The 24,100-nt window shown below is 52.9% G+C and overlaps 2 protein-coding genes and 1 long non-coding RNA gene across 17 annotated transcripts in view; 2 read left to right on the plus strand and 1 right to left on the minus strand.

Annotated features, from left to right (window-relative positions):
• Positions 1 to 3,254, minus strand: part of LOC140634134 (uncharacterized) — an 18,256-nt gene extending 15,002 nt beyond the window's left edge. For 3 of the 4 annotated variants that reach the window (XR_012031662.1, XR_012031660.1, XR_012031659.1), the window contains exons 1-3: positions 2,832 to 3,252; positions 1,222 to 1,364; positions 787 to 889 (exon numbers count right to left, since the gene is read on the minus strand). This is a non-coding gene — a long non-coding RNA (uncharacterized lncRNA). Of the gene's footprint in view, positions 1 to 786; positions 890 to 1,221; positions 1,365 to 2,831 lie in introns of all 4 variants that reach the window. The other variant, XR_012031661.1, reaches the window with a different exon arrangement.
• On the plus strand, positions 3,213 to 14,011 carry ZNF683 (zinc finger protein 683). Of its 9 annotated transcripts, XM_072827661.1 has the most exons (7): positions 3,364 to 3,775; positions 5,501 to 5,582; positions 6,422 to 6,546; positions 7,457 to 7,661; positions 10,276 to 10,964; positions 12,483 to 12,611; positions 13,641 to 14,011. In XM_072827661.1, exons 1-7 carry the CDS (start codon positions 3,692 to 3,694, stop codon positions 13,935 to 13,937), a joined length of 1,611 nt encoding a protein of 536 aa, XP_072683762.1. In that variant the 5' UTR covers positions 3,364 to 3,691; the 3' UTR covers positions 13,938 to 14,011. The 9 variants fall into 9 exon arrangements, with proteins under 9 accessions (XP_072683763.1, XP_072683771.1, XP_072683765.1 ...); XM_072827662.1 differs by lacking the exons at positions 3,364 to 3,775; positions 5,501 to 5,582 and adding an exon at positions 3,213 to 3,357; XM_072827670.1 differs by lacking the exons at positions 3,364 to 3,775; positions 5,501 to 5,582 and adding an exon at positions 3,240 to 3,357 and having other exon boundaries at positions 6,430 to 6,546.
• Positions 14,012 to 17,597: 3,586 nt separating this feature from the next.
• The window catches only part of CRYBG2 (crystallin beta-gamma domain containing 2), a 43,594-nt gene continuing 37,091 nt past the window's right edge, over positions 17,598 to 24,100 (plus strand). For 2 of the 4 annotated variants that reach the window (XM_072827672.1, XM_072827674.1), the window contains exons 1-2: positions 17,598 to 17,730; positions 19,295 to 20,022. The gene's annotated coding sequence lies outside the window, so the exon portion shown is untranslated. The remainder of the gene's footprint in view (positions 17,731 to 19,294; positions 20,023 to 24,100) is intronic. The other 2 variants (XM_072827671.1, XM_072827673.1) reach the window with 2 other exon arrangements.

Here is a 24,100-nt window from a genome sequence, read left to right on the forward strand (position 1 = left end):
CATTTAAAAAAGTAATCTCTATACACAATGTGGGGCTCAAACTCACTGAGATTAAGAGTTAGATGGAGACATTAGTAATCCTTATCTTAGAAGATTTTTTTTTAACCTTGAAAGATTTTAAGGAAGATTAAATGAGACAATTGTAGAGGTTTAACATGTAGGAGTCACTCAGTAAATGTACCCTTGCTTTTTCCTGGCTGCACAGTGTTTTGTTGCATGGTTGCACATAATATGTAGTGAACATATAGGTGGACTTCAGTTGTTCCATTTCATACAGGGTGCAAAGGACATCAATGTGCATGGTATGTAGCATTGCATAGTGGTGAAGAATATATCAGCCCTACTGGGTTTGAATCCAGTGCCTGTGACTTTTTTGATCTCCTATCCTCTTGGAATGATTGAGATGAGAGGATGGGTGGGTTCGGGTATTCTTTGAAGACATCTCTTAATTTTGTCCTCAGGACTGGAAGATAACAGGTGGGTGCAGGGGAAGATGCAAGAGTCTTGAGGCCCCTTCTGCAGATGTGAAAGCTGGGGCAGCCTATCTCAGGATCTCCCCACCCTAGGGTGTGAAGCCAAAACGAACTCACTGCATCTGGCAGACTGTCCAGGGAGATGAGATAAGTGAGTGTCAGGCAGGAGGAAGGAGGTGTCAACCACAGAGCAGAGTGAGGTGAAAGCACGGAGCTCCCCACCCTTAGCCCTGTCCAGAGTCACTTCCACACAGCTGCTTAACTCTCTGAACCAATGACAGTCCCAGATCCCCTCCTGACTTGGATTCCTTACCTGGTGTCCTTATAAGTATCCTTGTGACAGAGCTTCAGGACCCATGCACTGAGCCAACCTCAAGAGCTCAGCTGGCTGGCCTCAGGGTTGGAGATAGCCATAGCTGTGGATTGGAGAAGGTTTTGAGGTTTTCAAAGAGGAAGTAGGGCTTTTGCCCGTGGTTCCATTGTTTCTTCCTCTTACTGCACAAGTCAGCCAGACGCCCCTGGGTCTACTTTGCCCCCCAAAGTAGAGTATGCCTATTCTAATAATAAGTCCTGAGAGTTGCATCCCAATTTCTATTTTAGCTGCATCTAGCAAGGCTTCTGGTAACCAAAATGTGAATTTCCAGGGTCTGGGTCATATTTCCATGGGCTATATTCCCAGCAACTAGTCCAACACCTGAGACATAGTTCTCATAGTCCTAAAGGGAATCGAGACTCCACTGTACCACACCTGTGGCTCTTTTTACTTCTTCAAGGTGCCCCTCAAGCAAGTCTTCCTTGAGCTTTCCTTCCTCTCCAGGACATTGCAGCCCTAACTTGGGTCATGTGGTCTTGAGCCAGTCACTTTCTTTTTCTGAGTTTCAATTTTCCTGCCTGTAAAATAGGAATAAAACTCTTCATCTTGAAGTGTCATTGTGCCGATAGGGTTAAGCAAAACATGTCAAAATGCTTTGCAGGGTTCCTGGCACATATTAAGTACCCAAATGCCAAAAGCTGTAATTATTGTAATGTGCGGACTGACGTAAGGGCAGGACAGCATTGGGTGAGCACAATGGTCTCCAACTAGGGGCTAAAGAATAAAATGGAATGTAGTTAATCTTTCCAAGTGTGATGTTCAAATTCTGGTCCTCCACACTGAGCCAGGAACATTCATTACAACTGTAGCATTATTAGGAAGCCGACTTGCAGATACTTGCCTAACTAGGGCAAGGGTTGATGTACAATAGTAACGTTAACCCACGATTGTCAAGCGCTTGCTTTGGGCCAGGCACTGTTCTAAGAGCTTTACATAAATTAACTTGAGGAATTCTCAAAAGAACTCCATGAAGCAAGTACTATTATTATCCTCATTTGATAGATAAGGAAAAGGCACAGAGAGGTTAAGTGACTTGCATAAGTTCACTGAGGTGGGATTAAGTTCAGCAGAGCTGATATTCTTTTATTTTTTATTTTTATTTATTTGTGATAGTCACAGAGAGAGAGAGAGAATGAGGCAGAGACACAGGCAGAGGGAGAAGCAGGCTCTATGCACCGGGAGCCTGACGTGGGACTCGATCCCGGGTCTCCAGGATCGCGCCCTGGGCCAAAGGCAGGCGCCAAACTGCTGCGCCACCCAGGGATCCCAGAGCTGATATTCTTAATCACTCTGCATATACTTCCATACAGAGGTCTTTTCCAGTCTTGTGTAGAACAGGGAAAAATTGGAAATACACAATGCAGGAATGCCATATAATTTGTCCATCTCAAAAAAAAAAAATTTGTCCATCTCTATAGTGGAACCCTATACAGTCAGGAAAAAGTAAGAGGCAGCTGTGTATGCTTTGCTCGAAATGATGGTCACAGTAGATTGCTGGATACAGAGAGCTGCATGCACAGTAGATGTATTGTTATAATCCATGTTATATAAAAATAAAATTTGAAAGTTCATTTATAGGGTGCTTGGGTGGCTCAGTGGTTGAGCATCTGCCTTTGGCTCAGGCCATGATCCCGGGGTCCTGGGATCTAGTCCCACATCAGGCTTTCCACAGGGAGTCTGCTTCTCCATCTGCCTATGTCTCTGTATTTCTCTCTGTGTCTCTCATGAATAAATAAAATATTTTAGGGACTCCTGGATGGCTCAGCAGTTGAGCATCTGCCTTTGGCTTAGGGCCTGATCCCGGATTCCCAGAATCAAGTCCCTCATTGGGCTCCTTGCATGGAGCCTGCTTCTCCTCCCTCTGCCTATGTCTCTGCCTCTCTTTCTGTGTCTCTCATGAATGAATAAATAAAATAAAATAAAATAAAATAAAATAAAATAAAATAAAATAAAATAAAATAAAATATTTTAAAAAGTTCACTTACTTGTTTGTAGGTTCATACATAAATGTCTGGAAGGATAATTACCAAACAATTCACATTGACCACTGGGAAATTGTGAAAGAGGGGAACTTCCATTTTTGTTCTTTTGTTCTCTGATGTTTGAAATGTTTACCACTAGTATGTTTTAATTTGTAATTGACAGAAAGAGAAAGAAAGTAAATGTGCATGAGCCAGGAGCCTGCTGACTTCTGTCCAGCCCTCCAGCTTGTCAGTTCTCACTGGCATCTCTCACTGACCCTGGAAGGCCCCGAATCCTATTTCCCCTCCACGTCCCAATCTCCTTCTTCTCCCTGAAGACTTGGCATGGTCTGGGTCTCTCATCTGGGTCCAGGCACTGTGCAGGTTCCCTGGCTAAGAGGCTGTGGTCCCATGCCTGTGCTACCCACCCCGGGTATGTCTAACATGGTGACGTCACAGTTGGGCCAATGACGTCACAGTGGACCTGGAGGCTGACAACACAGAAGACCTGACAGGGCCCAGGAGATGGGAGCAAGGAAGGGATAGGCAGGTAGAGGCTATTTTGGGTGGGAACTTGAGGGACCACCTCCCAGGACATTCCTAGCCAGGCCTTTCAGGAATTGGAGACCCAGAAATCTCCAAGGTCACTTCCATTTTTGTTTCTAATCAAGAGGTTGTCTAGACTTTTTTGAGAGTTGGGAGCAGAGTATGATGCCAGGAAGGGGTGGAGTTGGTCGGTGGTAGGTAGAAGCCAACATTGTGTGCAACTCCTCCTTGGAGACGAGTCTGCGGCCTTCTGTGGATGCCCCTCTGGGATTCCAGCAAGGCTGTAGGGGAGGCAAACTTGTGGCCTTGGAGGCTTGGAGGGCTCTAGCTTTTGGGGCATGGAGTTTGGGTGGATCAAGACTGCAAGGGGTGCTGTGGGAGGAACTCCTCAATCTGGAAAAGGCAGGAAGCTGTTTATACAGGTAGCTAGCCACTCACATCCTTGACTATTCCAGCCTGAACCCTGTTGCTTCATCTTCTGTTCTGGGCATACATTATGCAGGATTCTTTTTTTTTTTTTTTTTTTTTTAATGCAAGATTCTTGATTTAAGCTATAGAAACCATTTCAGGGGGATTTAAGAAAAGCAATTCATTTAACAGATGTTGGGGAAACTCACAGAATGTCTGGAAAGGCTGCAGAGCCGGGCTTGGAGAACAGGCTGGAAGCCCCAGGACCACATGTCCCAGGACCAGCTCAGATAGGATTCTACAACCTCCTCTGAACCCCTTTGTTTCCCCTGCTGCCATGGAAGACAACATGGCATCATGTGCAAAGTGGAATCTCCACTGATCTCCACAGAAGCCAGAGGCCCCACTTCAGGGCCACTGGCTTCTGATCCAGTCTGGATAAGGGTATCTAATTGGGCTAGTCCACGTCACATGTCTGTTTCATGTGCTGGGACAAGGAGTCAGAATTAAATGCAAGGCCAGCCATTTTGGCTTTTATTTATTTATTTTTAAAAGATTTCCTTTATTATTTTGGCTTTTATAGTGGGAAGTGCCTTCTTCCTCCCTCCAGACTCATGGGGCTGGGGGAGGGGGGGAAGATCCAAAGAACTGGGCATCCAGAAAACCCAGCAAATGTCTACAAGGGAAGCAAAAATGAGTAGACAGTGGTCCCTGTCCTTGAGATGCTCCCAGACACGCAGGAGTCAGTTATATGAGAAGATAATTATGATAGGAAGTGATGGAGGCCATAGGGAAGGTGATCAGCAGCCAGGGGCTGGGCGGGGCTGGCAGAAAAAGAGTGATAATATGCCCCTGGCTCATGGCAGAGAGTCCAAAATGTCTTTGTGTGTTCCAGGCCACCTAGATGCAATGGCTGGGTGGAATCTGATGACGGGTTGGGGCTGTGTCACACTGGGCTAGACACTGTGTGACACAGACACATGGACCGGGCAGGGTTTGCGTCTCCGGAAATGATGCATCTTTTTTGCTCATAAAAATAATGAAATTGCTTGGCCTAAAAAGCTGCTCCCTGGCTAATGGAGCCTCCCTTTTGATAGCTAGCCATGCCTCATCAGCATTTTGCTATGTTCTGGAGTTAACCTCTTGCCCCCACTGGGGCCTCAGTGCAGCATCTAGATAAGAGAGTTTCTCAGAAGAGGCAGATCAGAGTTGGGCCAAGAAAGAGCAAGGTGTTTTTGCTGCCTCCTCGGCTTCTGCTCTGTGAGATCTGGTTCCTACTGTCTTCTCTGCTTCACCCTGTATCCTTCTTTGTTGCCTGCTCTTGTCTGTCTGCACCCATTTCTGTCCTTGCATCACGTCTTTGCCATCATCATCACCACTTGCCTCTATCTCGGCTGAGCTCCTATCTCCAGAAGGACCCCAGCTCCAGCTTTTCAGCCCTGCTCTGTCCCTCTTGGGCTCAGCCATCTGGGTTCTCTTACAGCCAGACATAGTAACCCCCACCCCACCCCACCCCACCTCCACACACTGACATTCCAGTAAGCCCGGTTTGTGGTGGTCCAAAATCAGCACTTTGTCTTGTAGAGTTGCCACAGGTAGGTAAAGGCTGGTGGGCGGTTCCCTCTCATTGGGTCTCGCAGGGCCCCCTGCCTGCCCGCCTACCCTCTTCTTCCTATTTGTGGCAGCTTCAAATGTAGTGCCTTCCTGTCATCTCTCACACTCACCGGGGCCCCAACCAGAGCAGCTGGTTGCCTGCCCCACCTCCTTGCATCTTCCAGAGGGAACTTATGCAGAGCCAGGTGAAGAGCCTCATGCCAGCAGGTGAAGAGCCTCTGATGGGTAGGGTTGGGAGGAGTCGGGGAAGAGAAAAGGGAGACTGGGGTTTGGAAGGCTGAGATACTCGAGTGAATGGACCAGGGGCACTTGAGAAGGAGGGATGTGTGGCTACTGAGGAGAATGGGAAGGAACCTTGGGACACTCGATGAGCTGAGGTGGTCCCTGTGCTATGTGGTCCTCAGTGAAATAAGGCAGAGAAGCAGAGTGCTAAGTGAGCAACAGCCGAGGAATCAGGGCATCTTCCCATCAGGCCAGTCAGGAGACCCAGAGGGTTCTTGGCCTACTCTCTCAGGCTGTCCCCAGGGAGGGAGCTAAGTCTGGCCCGGCTTCTTCAGCTGCCCAGAAAAGCTGTGTGGATGATCGAGGATGCAGGGGCACCCCTTGGTGGGAAGGCTGTGGTTGGCAATCATGGAGGCAGAAGTCCCTCCCAGCACGGAAGGAAGCAGCTTCTCAATTCCTGGTGTCCTCCAGAAAATGTGGAATGTTCCTTCAGCTCTCTGAGTACACTTGGAAGTAACATCCATTAGAAACATCCTCTTTCTCTTCTCCCCTGGGGATGAGGATAAGGCCAACTCTGCTTCTCACCTCTGATTGTCTCCATTCAGTCTTCTGACACCTAGCAAGAGAGCATCACTGGCCTCCAAATGTCAGTACTGACTCCTTCACACATCAGCCTGTCTAACCCTCATGTTTTGCAGATAGAGAAACTGAGGTCAAGAGGGGCAGTGACTGGCTCAAAGTCACATGGTGATTTAGTGGAGGGGTCGGCTCTAGGAGCCAGGCTCCTATTGGAGGTCCTTCACTGCTCACTTATGTCTTCCCAGGTAGTAAGGGCATGAAGTGGGAATCTGCTCCAGAACGACATTGCTGCCACAAGCCTAAGCCTCTGGGGAGTATAGGGAGCTCTCTGTCCTCCAGCTTGGATTCACAGCTCTGCCAAGGCGACCAGGTAAGGAAGGATTCCAGACTACTTATGGAAGGGAGAGGATGTCAGGATGAAGTGGGGGAAAATCGGAAGGGGCCAGATTCCCATCATTCCCTGGTCCTCAGCATCCCTACCCCACCCAGCACATCGAGGGGATGTGCCCTTGAGGTGCCAAAGACCCTCTCCCATGTCCCAGGGGCCAGACTCTTCCTCCAGGGCATCAGAAGGGATAAAGCCTGCCTGCTGGATACTTGGCTGTCTGGCCACGGCCTGGGCCTTAGGGGGAGGGGAACTCAGGGCCATCTTTGGGGGTTTACAGTCTTTGATGAGGATTTTCTCTAAGTTCATCTTGGCTCCATTCAAAACACAGTTGATGGTCTGAGACACAGTGGGGCCAGGGCGGTCAGGAAGGGAAGGTGGAAGAGGGAACAGGGCTCGGGAGAGAGAATAAGGCCAGAACCCCTGGAGAGTAGGAGGGCATACTGGGGTGAGCATCAAAGTGCCCCAGGAAAGAAATTTTCAGATGAGGGATGGGAAGCCCTTTGAGCAGCAGACGTGGTGGAAGGCAGCTCTTAGCTTCTCCTCTCCTTTTATTATTATTATTATTTTTAAAGATTTTATTTATTTATTTATTTATTTATTTATTTATTTATTTATTTATTTATTTAACACAGAGGTAGAGCCAGAGAGCACAAGCAGGGGGCAGGGGCAGAGAGAGAAGGAGAAGCAGGCTCCCCACTGAGCAGGGAGCCTGACACGGGGCTCGATCCCAGGACCCTGGGATCATGTCCCGAGCCAAAGGCAGATGCCTAACTGACTGAGCCACCCAGGCACCCTTCTCTTCTCCTTTGGGAAACCAAACAAAAGCTGGGACCATCCCGGGACACAGATATCCCAGCTCCCCACCTCAAGCCCCTTGCCTCCTGCCCTCCAGGTCTTCTCAGCTTGCAGGCCACTCTCTGACACAGTGGATGCCCGTGGCTCATCCTGTGCCAGCTGGCTGTGCCCCTCACCCCTGGCACCAGCCAGGTCTGCCTTGCTGACCTGTTGCCAAGGCCTGGACCTATACCTGTGCACCCTGCAGCCCACACCATTGGGCACAGCCGGGCAGAGTCTCAGAAGTGATGTCTTGAGCACAAGTAAGCCCAGGGCAGAGGGCTGTACCTTGATGGAGGTGGGAAGTGGGAGGCGGGAGAGGACTCTTAGGTTTCAGGACAAGATAGTGAGGGGACCCAGTGTCACTGGTGAGGACAGTGTCTCAGGCACACTTTACTTCCATGTTTAGGCCTAGAGTCTTGGTTTTGGCAGTGTGGTGGGGGGAGGTTTCAGGGTGACACCTGAGCCAGAGGAGATGGAGAGTGGCTTTCTCAGGCAGGGAGATCTGGAGTAGGTACAACCAAAGTCCTGGGGATTGAGGATGGGGCTTTGTCTGCCTAGAATGTTTGAGCTAGAGGATTCTTTTTTTTTCTTTTTTTTTCTGAAGATCTTATTTATTTATTCATGAGAGACACACAGAGAGAGGCAGAGACATAGGCATAGGGAGAAGCAGGCTCCATGCAAGGATCTTGATGTGGGACTCGATCCTAAGACTCCAGGATCACGCCTGAGCCAAAGACAGACACTCAACCGCTGAGCACCTAGGCGTCCCTAGGTGACTCTGACTGGGAGCCAGAGAGCTAAGGGTGGAGTCCTGGTTCTGCTCCTTCTGGAAATGTGACTTCAGGCACATCACTGAGGCCAGTTTCTTCTTCCATGAGAGTAGGATCCCGCTATACCTATATTCTAGGTCTGTTTTGTAGTAATGCACTATCTCATTACACACCTGTGACCTCCTGGAGGGCAGGAGCTTTGCTGCTATGTCCCTCATTTACCCAGCACGGAGCACAGAGTGAAGCAGTTCAGTGAGGTTGGCTCAGTGAATAAATGAGAATCCAAGCAGACAATTTACTTCATGGCATTTTTTTTTCTTTTTAGTATTTCACTTTACATCCCTCCTAGCTTATCTCTAGCCTCCCTGGCTGTTGCATCTCAGTCTCCCTTGCTAGTTCTTCTCTACTTACCTCCAAAATATCTCTATGCTCTGGACTTCCTTCTCCAGAGCCTTCTTCCCTTCCCTCCCCCACTTTAGTCTCCTCTCTCCTCTTCTTGCCCTCCTCTTTGCTCTCCTCTGCTTCATGGAGAGTAGCACTTTTTTTGTTTTTGTTTTGTTTTGTTTTTTAGATTTTATTTATTTACTCATGAGAGACACAGAGAGAGAGAGGGGGGCAGAGACACAGGCAGAGGGAGAAGCAGGCTCCATGCAGGGAGCCCAAGGTGGGACTCGATCCTGGGTCTCCAGGATCACGCCCTGGGCCGAAGGCAGGTGCCAAACCACTGAGCCACCCAGGGATCCCCTGTTTTTGTTTTTTAAGATTTTATTTATTATTCATGATAGTCACACACAGAGAGGCAGAGACACAGGCAGCAGGAGAAGCAGGCTCCTCACAGAGAGCCCAATGTGGGACTCAATCCCAGGACCCCAGGATCACTCCCTGAGCCAAAGGTAGACGCTCAACTGCTGAGCCACCCAGGCATCCCAAGTAGCACGATTTGATAGAACTTCCTGCAATTAGGGATACCATCTATGCTTATGCTGTTTGCTACCTTGCCTACTGAGCCTTTTAAATGTGGCTGGTACGATGAATACCCACCATTTGCTTCGACGTGGATGGACCTGGAGGGTATTATGCTGAGTGAAGTCAGTCCATCAGAGAAGGACAATCATCACATGGTTTCACTCGTACGGAATATAAAAAATAGTGAAAGGGATTAAAGGGGAAAGGAGAGAAAATGAGTGGGAAAAATTAGAGAGGGAGACAAATCATGAGAGATTCCTAACTCTGGGAAACAAACAAGGGGTTGTGGAAGGGGAGGTGGGCGGGGGCAGGGGGTGACTGGGTGACGGGCACTGATGGGGGCACTTGACGGGATGAGCACTGGGTTTTATACCATATGTTGGCAAATTGAATTTAAAGAAAATATTTTAAATATTAAAAGTGTCATAAAAAAGAATAAACTACAAGTGCTAGGAAAAAAACGTGGCTGGTATGAGTGAGGAACTGAATTTTTTATTGTACTTATTTTAATTAGTTGAAATGTGATCACATGTCAAGTGACTATTTTGGACACTGCCGATCTGGCTCAGGTGGTCTCATTAGGCAGGGCCCCTGGCACCCAAAGGTGTATCTTCAGCTTGGATCTCTCCTTTAGACTCCAAACCAAATCACCAAACAAATAAACTCCAAACCAATTCATCCACCTGCCCACTTGACTTCACTTAGATGTCTAATAAGCTTCTTGAATAGTTTTCTTTTTTTTAAATATTTTATTTATTTAAGAGAGAGAGACAGAGATATCGAGAGAGAGCTCGAACAGGGCAGGAGAGGGAGAAGCAGGCTCCTTGCCGCTGTGGGGCTCCATCCCAGGACCCTGGGATCATGACCTGAGCCAAAGGCAGACCGACTGAGCCACCGAGGCGCCCTTGAATAGTTTTCTCTGTCTAAAATTTTTGAGCGCTGCATAAACACTAGCAGCTTTTGTCGGCAAGTGCAGACCAGGAAGGCTCAGAGAGGGGAAACACCTGTCCAGTCATCCAGCAGGCTTGCAGGCTAGAGGGCTCCCCCACCCCGGGCAGGCCAGGTTGGATGGGGAGCAGAACCTTCCCCCAGGCTGCAGCACCCTGACCGCCCTGACCATCTTTCTTTTCCTGCTCAGAGCACCAGCCACCAGGGCCGAAGGCCGGCTCCATTGATGAGAAACTCAAGGCCAAGTATCCTGCAAGCAGGGACAAGAGGGGAAGTGGGCAGTTAAGAGCTGGCGAGGGGGCCCTCTGCCCATCCTTCTCTCCTCCCAGCGGCTCTTCCCCGACCCCCTGCCGGAACAGAAAGAGCCCCAGCCCTTTAGCGGTCTGCCCCTGCCCTCTGCCCACCCCCATCTCCGAAGAGCTCCCATTCTGCCTCCACCCCATCTCTCCTGCATATCCACTTCTGCTTCCTCCTTACCCCTGCACCTATGGGGCCCTACCTTCTGTCCAATGTCCCCCCCTCCTCATGCTGCCCTCAGGCTCCTCCTACCCCACCATGGCTGTGCCCAGTTTGCTGATGAAAGTCAATGAACCCGGGCACCCCACTGCCCAGAGGGACATCCCGTATCCTTACCCAGGGGCCTCCCCGGCCTGTGGCCAAATCCAGCCTTCCCAGGCTAGGAATCGAGATCCTGGAGCTGCCAGGACCTACTCCCCAGGGCCAAAGAGCACTGGCAGGGTGGCTGCAGCCAGGCGGGCCCCAGCAGGCTCCCGGCCGGGCACCACAGCGCTGCCTTACCTGCTGAAGAAGGAGAACGGAAAAACCCTGTACCAGTGCAACGTGTGCAGCAAGAACTTTGGGCAGCTTTCCAACCTCAAGGTATCTGCCTCCCAGGCCCCCGCTGCTCCCCTCAGTGTCCTTCCATGATCCCCTCCTAAGCTGAGTTCAGAATCAAGGACCTTAAAGCCACAGCAACTCCTGGGCAACCTCTAGGCTGTGATCTGGGATGGTTCGTTTGGCCCCTCACTGTCATGTTTGCAGAGAGGAGACACAGGATAGGATGGCCTCCGAACTCCTCCCCACTCTAAGAGACTGTCTAGGAGAGCTCTCATTTCAGTCAAAAATGGGGCAGCCAAGGGAAGGGTTTCCCCAAGCTCACTTTGGCTTAATGGTGAAGTTAGGCCTTGATATTAGCCTCTCGAGGTCTAGCGCAAAGCCCTTTCCTGAACAACTACCTTTCTGGATTCCCAGTCAAGCCTCCTCTGATTTGTTTGTTTGAAGGTCCAGTGGGGGGCACCTGGGTGGCTGAGTGGTTGAGCGTTTGCCTTTGGCTCAGGTCATGATCCCGGGATCTCTGGGATCGAGTCTTGCATCAGGTGCCTCGTGGGGAGCCTGCTTCTCCCTCTGCCTGTGTCTCTGCCTCTCTCTCTGTGTCTATCATGAATAAGTAAATGGAATCTTTAAAAGAAGGAGGAGGAGGAGGAGGAGGAAGCCCAGTTGGGGAACGGGTAGCTTTTAGTGAGTTTGGGTCACAGACCTGACAATTAGCCTTTTTCACATGGGATCCCACAAAGCAGCATGGCGCTGTTAGTGTCATCATCCACATGGTCCAGTGGGGGCATCGTGGGCACCTCTCTGTGTGGCAGCAGAGAGGGGTTCTAGGCCCATGCTGGCAACTCTGAAGTTGAGGAAAAGTTATGATTGTTGAGGAACTATTCTTCTAGGTTCTCCAGGGTGTGAGTTCTTAAGCTTTAATGAGATTCAAACCTGGAGCCCTAGGAAACATGCAGATTCTGAGGTCCCAGCCCCAGAGATTTTGATGCAGCTGGTCTGGGGGCAGGGCCTAAGCATCTGCATTTTCCACGTTTCCAGGTGATGCTAATCCTGCTGGTCAGTGGACCAGACTTTTTTTTTTTTTTTAAAGATTATTTATTTGAGAGAGAGAGAGACCAGGGAGGAGGGGCAGAGGGAGAGGGAGAGAGAGTCCCAGCTGACTCTGAGCTAAGCATGGAGCCCAATACAAGGCTCGATCCCATGACCCTGAAATCACGACCTGAGCTGAAACTAAGAGTAGATCACTTAACCAACTGTACCACCCAGGCGCGCCTGTGGACCACACTTTGAGCAGCACTGCTCAGGATATATATACATGGACTATACCTTACCTAGCCTTCTGGCACTGTCACCCCCCCCCCCCACTGGGCACCAGAAAGAGTGAGGGTATCTTAGGGAATGGAAGAGAGGCCCTGAGGGGAGTGATAGAGTAGCCAGGAGATTGAGAAGCCTTGGTGCTCAATAGAGGTCCTGTGGGAGTGTGGGGAGAGATCTGGACAGGATCCCGGGCTCTGCTGGAGGGTTCTGGGCAAGTTGGCAGCATTTCTCCCACACCTTGCTCAGGTCCATCTGCGTGTGCACAGTGGGGAGCGCCCATTCCAATGTGCCCTGTGCCAGAAGAGCTTCACTCAGCTCGCCCACCTGCAGAAGCACCACTTGGTGCATACTGGGGAGCGGCCCTATGAGTGCCTGGTGAGACCCTCCTTCCCCTCCCCTGTACTCCTGCAGGCTGGTGAGTAGCTCCAGGCCCCTGGTGGGATGGCACCTATAGCCTCCAATCTCCAATCTTCCTGAGCAAGTGGAGACAGGCCTGGGGGCAAGGGTGGAGGTGGGGAGGCAGGTGGAGGTGAAAATGACTCCTGTCAGCTTGGAAAGACCAGAATGCAATATTGGAAGTTACTCCCTGGGCTTGGAGTGAGGACTAGAGATGTACGTCTATGGGAGGAGGCTAATAAAGCTGGGGAGTCCTGAGGAGTGGAGTCCCGGAGAAGTAAAAAGCCTAGTGTGTGCAAAGTATGCAAACACTACCAATAACATCAGCTTGATACGAGCTCCTCTCTTTGAAGTCCTGCCACGTCCAACAGCAGGAATTTTTCCCTGTTTTACAGAGGCAGACATGAATAAAGCATAGTGGTTCTCTGTCTTCTGGGCTACTTGGCTTCAAATCCCAGCTCTCCCTCCAACTTGTGTGACCTTTGGCTAGTGGCTCTCCTCCTCTGAGCCTCTGCCTTCTCGATGTAATATTGGAATTAGGCTAGCACTTAGTCATGCCTCTCCAGGGTCCTGGGAAAGACTATGTGAGACCAATTCCTGGCATGTGGCAGCTCCCAGTAAATGTTAATTACGCCCACGAAAGCTGTAGGCCCACGCGTAAGGGTCCTGTGTGATGATCTCATTCTGTCCATCATACCTATGAGGTTAGGTATTAATAGTCACATGTTACCAATAAGGAGAGCAAGGCTCAGACAGGAGATGTCACTTATGGAAGGTCACACAGGGAGGAAGAACCAGGATACTAACCCAGATCTACCTGGCTTCAATGTGCCAGACACTGTGGGTCCCAGGGAGAAATCTACAGGGGACAGCTTCCAGGGTCTGTGCTATAGGGAGGCAGTGGTGGTGGTGGTGTGTGTGTGGGGGGGGTGCCCACGGTGGGGAGGAGAGCAGAGATCCTGAGCCAGCAAGGTGCACAGAGCTGACACCAGTGCCCATTCCCACCAGATGTGCCACAAACGCTTCAGCAACTCCAGCAACCTCAAGACCCACCTGCGCCTGCACTCGGGGGCCCGGGCCTTCCAGTGCAGTGTTTGTCCACGTCGCTTCACCCAGCACGTTCACCTGAAGCTGCATCATCACCTGCATGTCGCACGGCCTTGTGGCCACCTGTCCCTGGCATCTCTTGCCTGCTTTGCCCGATGGCACCAGGAAGCACTGGATCTTGTGGCACTGCCATCGGAGAGGCAGACGGGTTGGGATTCAGAAAAGACCAAGGTGTCCTTGGCACCTGGGGAAAAGTAGGGGCAGCCAGCCTGAGCCCTCGTGCCTGGAGAGGAGGCAGGAGCAGAGCAATTAAAGGATTTTCTCTATGGCAAGTTGAGGCCTCCTGAGCTTCAACAGTGGAGGGAGAAGTCACTGTGTATTTGTCAGGCCTCACACCTCACCTGGAAGCAGGTCAGGGAACACAGCCAGGGAGAGCCTGTGATGCCCACTATGGGATGGGTGCTTGCAGCCATCCACATCTAGCTGGATTTGGGTCCTGCTTCCTTTCTGGGATCTAGTCCTCCAATCTCAGCTTGCCAATGGATAGTCCGCCTTCCAGGACTCTGCATGGTGCAGACTATGTTGCCAAGCACTGGGCCCACTGCCTTCTTTCCTGAACAGATGTTCTAGCACCTGCTGGAACACCTCCATGTACATCAGATGTACATCTGATGCTTCCCATCACCTTCTTGTCTCCCAGTTCACAGGAAACTAGTGTGCCTCCTTAGCTGGTACTCCCTGCCATGATCAGGAGGGGTGTGCTCCTCTCTCGGTACATGCCGGGATCTGAGCCGCCTGTGGGGGGTGGAAGGGCAGGAACACAAGGATGTCAATGTCCACTCATGACCAGGAAACACCATGCTGCCCTGTGTGCCAGGACCAGTTCCCGCGAGGGCAAAGAGCTAAGGAGGTCCAAGTCTAGGGGAGGGGCAGAGGCCCTACAAGGAGTGTAAACAGGTAAGAACTGGCAAAGAGAACCCAAACGAGGACTCTCCTAATGACCGACCTCTCTGCAGTCCCAGAGGATCCCCTCAGGTGTGCAAGGTGTTCTGCACCTCTGGACTCCTGGGAGTTAGCATCAGGTGGGAAAGGACACTGCCTGGAAGCAGGAGACCCAGGTTATAATCAGCAGCTATTACTGAACAGTAACAGCTGGCCGGCTTCCAGCAGGGGGCTCCGTTCGCGCCCCGTGGGTTTGAGCGCGGCTTCCCGGGCCGGGCGCGTCGTAGCTCTCCAGGAGCGCGCGGGACAGCTGTCACCAGGAGCCCACCGCGTCAGGGCCACGGCGGGGGCTCTGGCCTCCCCAGGACGTGGGGATCAAGGTCCGGGTGTAAAGCCCACCGCGTCACCCCTTTGGCCCTGAGCCAGATGCCCAGCACTCGGGCTGAGCCCCACCCGCTCCGCCGGGCCGCGCCCCCTCCCGGTGTTGCCCCGCCCCCGCCTCCTCGCCCCGCCTCCTGGGCAGCCCCCGCCTCCGGGCCCCCGCTCGCGGGAGGTTCCTCTCTCCGCGCCCACCTCGTGCACCGCGGGTGTGGGGTCCCCGGCACGCGGGGCGCCCCTGAGGCCTCCCGAGGCCTAGAGAAGTCGCGCGGACCGCGCGGAGAGCACGGCAAGGGAGGGGAGGAGAAGTGGGGCTCAAGCAGGGGCCCCCCGCAGAGCGTACCCCCTGCCCGGGGGCCAGGGCAGCCTCTGGGTCCGTCCCCCGCCCTCAGGGACTGCGGGCGCGGCCGCTGTTTGCTCAAGGGGGCGGGCCGGAGAAGGCGTTTCTCTGCAGGGGAGCGGATCCGGGTGGCCCCCGGGGCCCGCAGCGCCGTAGAGCCTTGCCCTTGCCATGGCCGAGCGGCACGGGGGGCTGGGGGCGCGCCTGGCCCGCCGCTTGGCAAGGCTAGGGCTCTGGAGGGAGCGCCGGGGGAAGCGGACCCCGGAGGAGGCCAGAGCTCGGGATAGGTGAGGGGGATGGAGGAGGGCTGAAGGGGCGCCCCCGGCCCTGTGTGTGTGTGTGTGTGAGAGAGAGAGAGAGAGAGGGTAGTGGATGTTCAAATAAGCGTGTATGAGCGTCTCAGAGCATAAAAAAATGTGTTAGTGTGCTGCGATTTGGGGTATATGTGAACCCGGTCTTTAGAAAGTACCTGTGCTCTTTTAAAACTTTAAAACAACTTTTGCAATTCCCTAAACAAGCAGGCGGCCGGCGGACAGTGATTTCCTCTCTGTAAAGGCAAACGTGGTAGCTCCTCCCGCTCCTGTGGACTTTGATTGTCACATCACAGGCCAGTTTACCTCTGGTCTTCATTCCCTTTGTTGTGAGCATGACAAGCATCTGAGTTGCCTTAGACTGCACTGCATTTGCCCTTAGATGCCACGGGGACGATTTCCCCTGTCATCCCAGATCGTAATAACAATAAAGCTTTGTTTGCCCCTTGCTTCAGTGCCTTACCTGGATTATCTCATTTAATCCTCACAGCAGCTCTCTGAGGCAGGTAGTTCGTGTGATTCACATATGGAAATGGAAGTTCAGAGAGGTGAAGTCACCTGCCCGGTCACACAGCTGGGAAGTGGTGGAGCTGGGTTGCAAGCTTAAGCAGTCTGACTACTCCTGAGCCCGTATCCTGAAGCACTGGGCTGCTCTGTTGCCTGGAGACATTTCAGGACTGCCAGCCAGGGGGCCAGAGCACCATCCAAACCCTAGCTGCCACTGACCTTGTCACCTTGAACAAATTGCTTCCTCTGTCTGAGCCCATTCACTGGCAACTAATGTCCAGGTGGTAGGAAAAAGGCCCTGGATGGCAATGCTGAATGGCTGGGAGGTGCATAGTAAAGAGGACCCCAGTGGTTCACAGGACCTATATCTGAAAAGAGCGTGGAATATGTTCACAGGCCCGGGGTGTTGTGTATCTAGGTAGTTACCAGGCAATTTGTTCTGATCTTATCATGACACCGCTGTCTTCAGCAGCACTGGGAGGGGTGGGGTACCTGAGGACTAGGGCAGAGTGAGAGGAGGGGTTTGTTCTGCTCTCTCACACCAAAGAGAGAGAGAGACGAGGGGAGGGCCTAGCCACCCTGGAAAGCCTGGAAGCCTGGGTGCCCCTGGGGGTGCCCACACCCTGCCACTGCCCTGCCCGCCCCCACCTGGAAGACATGCCCTCTCCCATTACCAGGTCGGTTGGTTGGGCAGGAACCTGCCCTATAGGCCCAGGTGGTGGCACTGCCCCTCCCTTTCCCCACTTGAGAGGAGGCAGGGTTGGCATGCAGGTGAGTCAGGGGTTGGGAGGACATGGGAGGGACTGTGCATGCTCATGGGCCAGTGTGATGATACATCCCATGCAGGCACTTGGACTCGGTTCTCACCAGATGTGGGAAAGGGACTCCAGCATTAAGACACAGACCTCTCTGATCCCTGCAGATTCCCCGGGGTTGGGCACAGGGTGCACAGAGGAGGCAATGGAGGCACTCATTAGTGTCGTGATGTCCAACCAGCCCTTGGAATGGGACAGTTCTAGTGTCCTAACTCCAAGGCTCACCAGCTGTGTGACTCCAGGCAAGTTACTTCACCTTTCTGGGCCTCAGTTTCCTTATCTGAAAAACGGGAGCGTAGTATCCTCCTTGTAGGATTATTGTGAGGCCCGAAGAAGACCACTTGAGCACCATACCGAAGGCTCAGCTTGGCACTGGGAGGGCCTCAGCAAATGGCAAGTCTTTGAATTATTGAGATGCTGTCCTTTTTCTATATTCTGGCCTCGCTACAGACCTAGTCCTCGCTTTTGTCCTAAGTTCATCCCTGTCTCTTTCTCTCTTTTGGAGGAGTAGACAGCTGTGGGAGGGAGCAGAGGGGAGGCTGCTGTGTAGACCCTGCCCCACTCCCAAGGGTTCAGGACCTCAGCCTGCCTGTGTGCCCTGAGTGAAGTGGGCGAGGGCCCCAGGGTCCAGTCTGAGGGTGAGAAAGGAGGAGGTTACTTCACTCCTTTCCCTGTGCTTCCTTCCTAGGCCCTGGGGTGGCCAGAGCTGCCCTGACCTGGCCCAGGGCCTGGGCAGCACCAGCAATGTCAGCCTCCAGGTAAGAGTGAATCTGAAGCAGTAGGCGGGGAGGGGGTTTCAGAAGCTCTGGGAGGGGCTGCGCAGGCCCTGAGAACCCTGAGTTCTCTAATCTTCCCTCTGCCACTGATTCACTATGTGCCCCTAGGCAGATCATTCCCCCACCTCAGTTTCCCTATCTGCAAAATGGGAACAATGCCACTCATAGTTGTTGTGAGAAAGAAAGTCATGGATGCAGGACCTCCAGCGAGGGGCCTAGATGCTCTGGAAGCCTGAGCTTCCTAATGCCCAGGCCCTCGGGGAGGAGCCCCCTTTCCATACTCCCTCAGCTTGACCTTGTCTCATCTTTGGCCCCCTTTCCCCACTTCCTGGCACAGCACCTCAGGGGTGAAGCTGGACCAGTGGTCTCACTTACTGGCCACAATTCCCCTGTCTTCAGTGGGGACTTGAGCCATGGCTTGAACAGTGACAGGGTGTCCTCCCTTTGGAGGAGCAGAAGGCCTCCTCTGGAGGTGGCTCAAGCAGCCATGTGTCTGCGGTCCTGAATACCATTAGTAATTACTAGCATTTAATTGAGTGCTCATTATGTGCTGGTTACTCTGCGCGGCTTATCTCCTACTATCTTCACAACACTCCCAGGAAGCAGGTACTGTTATTATCATACCCATATTACACACTGGGAAGCTGAGATTGTGGCTAGGAAGTAGCAGAGCTGTGATTTGAGCCTGGGTTGCCTCGCTCCAGCCCCCCATGTGAATCACAGTGCCATCCTGTCTCTTGAAGTATTCAGCCCTTGGGGAACAAGAGGCTGTACCTATTTCACAGATGAGTAAATAGAGGTATTTGGGATCAAGGGCCCCTGCTAGGAGGACTTTTGAGCCCAGACCTGGCTCCTCTTTTACCAAGGACACAATCCTGCCCCTGAAGATTAGTGGTTTGGGGAGTAGTGTCCATAATGGGTGTGGAATCCCTGGCCCTCTCCCTTCACTCACTCACATGGCCAGGCTGGGCTGCAGGGAAAGAGAGCAGATGGAGATTAGGTTTGTCCCACTTTCAGGGGAACCCTCTTCCCTGGCTCCCTCACGGCCCATGTACACCTCTATGCCCAGGTACCTCCTCCTGGGTGTGCTTGGGATTCTCAGGCTGCGAGGTACTGGGTGTGGGGGCTGGTGGCTGTAAGCTCTCTGGAAGCCTGGAGTGGGCAGAGGCCATAGACACTTGTAGCAGGCATGCCCATGCAGTCCCCAACCCCCAGAGAAGTTGCTGCCGAAGGGCCAGAGGTCTGTGGATGCCTGGGAAGGTGGCCGTTGGCCTGAGAGTTGGGCCCTCACTGAGTGACTGCAGTCAAGTGGGTGTCCTCTCTGGGCCTCACTTCCCTCAGATTAGAAGCAGGAGAGTGAGTTAAATGCTGAGGTCCTTCCCAGAGCTCTGCCCTTGTCCAGTTCTCATGACCTTTAGGGCAGCTCTGCTTGATGTCAGAGCTCTGTTCAGCTTCTCCTGTGCCAAGGAGGGCAGTCAAGGGTGTTGAGAGGTGCTTGGAGGGCGAGGAGTGCTGTCACCATTCTCTTGCTTTTGCATTCCCTTAGGCCCAATCCCACAGCTGCTCGGAATGGGACCTTCAGGCGGGGAGCCGTGGTTCCTGGCTTTGGAAGAGGCGACACAGCTCTGGGGAGTCCACTCAACCCCTGGGGCGCCTACAGAGGCCAGCGGTGGGCAGTGCTTCCGACCTGGCCAACTACGCCTCCGTGGGACGGGAGAGCCTGGCACTAGCGGCAGAGCCTGCTGGTGCCAGGTGCCCCTCATGCCCGGTGCCAGCTCCTGGATGTTCGGAGCAAGGAACCCCAGGTCGCACTGGCCTGCAACCCCCGTACACTGCCCCGGAGGTTCCTCTGAGGCCTGAGCCACTGGGCAACCTGGAAAACCTGCTGCCCCGCCCAGTGTCTTTCCCCGAGGCAGAAGGGGCAAAGGGCGAGCCTGTCACACCGGAGCCAGCCCTGTCAGATCCAGCCCAAATCCTACGCGAGTGTCCCTCTGCCAGGAAGACCCGCTACCACATCACTATCACCCTACAGGGGCACGGGCAGGCACCTGGGGAGGAGGCTGAGGAGCCTAAACCGGCCCGACCAGCTCTCCACCCCTGCGGCCCTGAGGAATCCAGGGGCTGGCAGGAGCCTCCCCAGGGGCCCCGCCCCATCACAGGGTGCCTGACAGACCTGCCCCAGGAGCCCCGGCGGAGAGCCCCACTGCACCAGGAGATCACAGCCCAGTGGCAGGAGCTCCAGGGCCACTGGACGCCCGGGTCCCCACGCGGACGGTGAGTAGGGTCAGTCCCCACGTGGGCCGACAACGAGAGCGGCAACTGGCCTGGCTGCCCCCTCTTGGGTCCCTGCCTGGTCTCTGGGCTTTTCCAACCCAAGGCCCATTCATTCAGCTCCCTGGGCGTGAGCGGACTCTGTCCTGACCACCCAGCTCTGCCCTCCTCTCCCTCCCCTCATCTGCAAGCTACCTCCGGGGAACTAATGCCTCTCTCCTTCTCTGTCAACCTGAGGAGGAGGAGGATAGCTTGTCATGGAGGGGAGGAGGAAGGGTCATCTTCTCCTCAGCAATACCCACCCCTCCTTGGTTCTGTTTAGGACACCACAGACCCAGCCTGGGGATAGGTGCCCAGCCAAAGTGCTGGGTGTCCCGGGACAAGCTGCTTAACCTTTCTGGGCCTTGAGCTGTTGAATAGATTTGGTAGCTGGAGGTAAAGAGGGAGGAGGTGGTCATGGGACATGCTTTGAACTCCAGGGAATTGGGCCGCTGAAACAGCAGGGATGCTCATTACTAACGCCTCAGTCGCAGCAATAATTACCCCACCTGGCTCTGGGGTGGCGACCACAGACGAGCCTCGAGGTTCCCAAGCCTCAGTTTTCATTTGTGTTAAAATGACTCTCCTGGATCTGTCTGGTAGGCCCAGAGGTAGAAGGGTGGGTCCCTTAAAACTCAGGAGGGGGTGATGTCTCTAGGGCCACCAGGAAGGGGCACTGGGCCTTATACAGGGCCCTGAGAATTCCTGAGGATGATGGTGGTGGCTGTTACTTATGGCTTCTTTTCTAAGCATCATTCTTTTTTCTTTTTTCTTTTTTTAAAGACTTCTTTATTTTAGAGAGGGTGTGTGTGTGTGTGTGCACGCACGCGTGCACACGCGCAGGGGAAAGGCAGAGGGAGAGGGAGAGAGAGAGAATCTCAAGCAGACTCTGCCCTGAGCGTGGAGCCTGACTTGGGGCTTGATCCTATGACCCTGAGATCATGACCTGAGCCAAAACCCAGAGTCGGGCACTTCAGTGACTATGCTACCCAAGAGCCCCCTAAGCATAGTTCTTTTTAATCCTCAAAAAGCCCCATGAAGTAGGCCTGATCTTGCTCACTGCCCCCATTGCCATAAGGAAACTAAGGTTCAGGGAGGTTACATCACTTGCCTAAAGTCAACTAGATTGGGAAAGAAGACGTCAGAACTTGAACCTGGAGGCCTGTGGCTCTAACCACTGCTTTCTCCTGCCTCTCCCAGAGGCTTGGTGGGCCCTGTGCCGCCAGTAGAGGGTTGAGTGGCTGCTGTAGTGGGTTTTCAGTGACCCTGTGGAGGTAGATTTGGCAGCATCAGGAATGCCCAGGCCCCTGGGCGGGAGTCAGGGTACCTCATTCTGGGGTAAGGAAGAGGGAAAGGCGGGAGCCAGGCTGGCTCAGACACCTGCTCTGGTGCTCCAGCGGGGAGAGAAGGGCTGCAGAGAGAGGGAGAGTGGGGGGAGGAGGCAGGCCTTGGAGAAGGAAGAAGCAGTAGGTTTAGCTGAGGGGACTCGGGCTCTACCTGCCACTCCCGGCTATTTTGGGACAAGGTAGCTAATGACAGACTCTGGCTGGAGGCTAGGCTTGCTTACAGAGGCAGGAAGCGGACCTCCAGGGATATTATCCTTCTCTGACCCCTTTCTGGGCAAAGCAGTCTCTGGGTTAGGATGGGCAGATGTTGGTGGGGGGCGGCGGGGATGTGGGACAGAGTTGGGGCTGCAAGTAGGATTGTGTAAGATATGTATGCATTTGTGTGTGTCTGTGTTCAAGTGCAGGCAAATATCAAGAGGAGGAGGAGGAGGGCTGTGTGTTGACCATGTGTCCTATGACTGTGGGCATGTGTTACTAGGTCTGTGTGTTTCTGTGAGTGTGTGACTTGTGCGTCCACCGTGTCTCAGAGTGTCTTTAACTTTGACTCTGTGAGTCTGACCCTGTTGGTCTCTGTGTCTGTTTTTGTGCCCGTGTGACTCGGTGGGTCTGTGTGTCAGCGTGTGCCTGTGTGACGCAGCATGTATTTGTGGGCCTGTGGGCCTGTGGACTGGTTTGGCCTAGTTTGGGGGTGACTCACAGGTAAGCGGGGAGAATCCAGGACTTGTTGGATTAGACAAGGCTCTTTCCCACACTCCCCCCACCCCCTCCTCAGCCTCTCCCTTTCCCGGCCCCACACACCTAGTTTGGAGGTCACAGTCATCCTGCCAACAGATCCATTTCTGGTCTGGGGCCCCAAAGAAGAGAGAGCTCTGGGAATGAGGACTTCTGCTAGCCTAGGAGAGGCATCCTGGGTCATTAGGGTGTGTCTTCAGAGCAAGGACACAAGGGGGCAGCTATATTCAGGCAGATTCCAGCACAGTTTGAAGAACACTCCAGCAGTCATGACTATCCAGGGATAGGACAGGTCAACTGTCAACTGGTGACCTCTATATCCCTAGAAGTATGCAAGCAGAAGCCAATGACCACATGTTTATGGAATGAGTGACTGGCAGGGGTGTTGTTCAGGGGCTGGGCTGGCTTGAGAAAGGCATGGAATTCTGATTGCTAGGAGGTCATTTACGATATCTGATCTGATGACCAATGGCTTCCTTTGAAGATGTTCTCTTGATGCTTTGCCAAAACCAATAGGGCCTTCCAAATGTGGCTCCTGTTTTTTTTGTTTTTTTTTTTAGATTTTATTCATGAGAGAGAGAGAGAGAGAGAGAGAGAGAGAGAGAGAAGCAGGCACCATGCAGGGAGCCTGATGTGGGACTCGATCTTGGGACTCCAGGATCATGCCCTGGGCCAAAGGCAGGCACTAAACCCCTGAGCCACCCAGGGATCCCCTGTGGTTCCTGTTTTTACATCTAATTCTTTGACCCCTGAACTCCTAGATTACCATCTTTGGGTGAACCAAGCCAGGGCCTAACACATCACGTAACACTGGATGAACAAATGAATGAATCAATCAATCAATGACTTAGAAACCCAGTCTCTGCCATTTAATGTTAATGTCCTCAGGGGCAGGGAATCTCAATGGAACCCTAGTACTTATTATTGCAGAAATAAAGAGGAGACTCAGTGGGGGGCTCAGTGATAGGTTGAAGCTCCTTGTCTGGAGTCTCAGCAGGCACAACAAGGTTCTATTAGAAGGAAAGGGGCTCCTCAGTGAGGGGGGTGGGGAGAGGAGCCTCAGCAAAGGGCTCTGATGTGGGGCCTCAGATGTCTGGTTGTGTCCTGCTCTCAGGAATTCTGGTCTGGGGAAAGGTTTGGAGATTCATGTCAGGCCCCTCCCTTCCCCATATGCAAGGATTTTCCAGGGCCACTCAGATCCTGTCATAATTTCCCATGGTTCTGGAGTCAAGTCAGGCTTCCCTAGGCCTCAGCCCCTTTCATCTCTGTTCCTCATAAAACCTGAGTCACTTCTAGGGCCACAGAGCAGGATCAAAGTTCTGGGTTCCACCAGCTTCTCAGGAGGGAAGAAAATAGAGGTGGGGGAGGGGAGTTGGGGGAATGGGAGCATTTCTGGCCTTAATGTCCCTTATAATGGCCCGAGGGGCTGCCTCATGAGAGAACTGGCCTGGAGATGGGCTGGCCCTGAGGCTGAGGATGAATAGCCTGACCTCTTGGATCCTTGGGATCTGAGAATAGGGTTGTCCTGTTCAGCACAGGCTGGAAGTTGGAGTGGGAGCTGAGTGGTCCCTCCAGCACTACTGTGGCCCCCTTTAAAAAGTAGAGCCTCCAAACCATAGAGTCTCTGTTCACCAAATAATTAACGTTAGGGAGTTTACTCCCTAATGATGGTCAGGTGCTTAAGGTTGGGGTTCAAGTCTTTTTTTTTTTTTTAATTTTTATTTATTTATGATAGTCACAGGGAGAGAGAGGGGCAGAGACACAGGCAGAGGGAGAAGCAGGCTCCATGCACCAGGAGCCCGACGTGGGATTCGATCCCAGGTCTCCAGGATTGCACCCTGGGCCAAAGGCAGGTGCTAAACCGCTGTGCCACCCAGGGATCCCTGGGGTTCAAGTCTTGCCTCTGCCACTGTGTGTGATTCTGGGCAAGTTTCTTAACCCCCCTGAGCCTTTTTTTGTTCTCA

This window comes from Canis lupus, chromosome 5, assembly GCF_048164855.1.
Source record: "Canis lupus baileyi chromosome 5, mCanLup2.hap1, whole genome shotgun sequence".
Classification (NCBI taxonomy): Eukaryota; Metazoa; Chordata; class Mammalia; order Carnivora; family Canidae; genus Canis; species Canis lupus.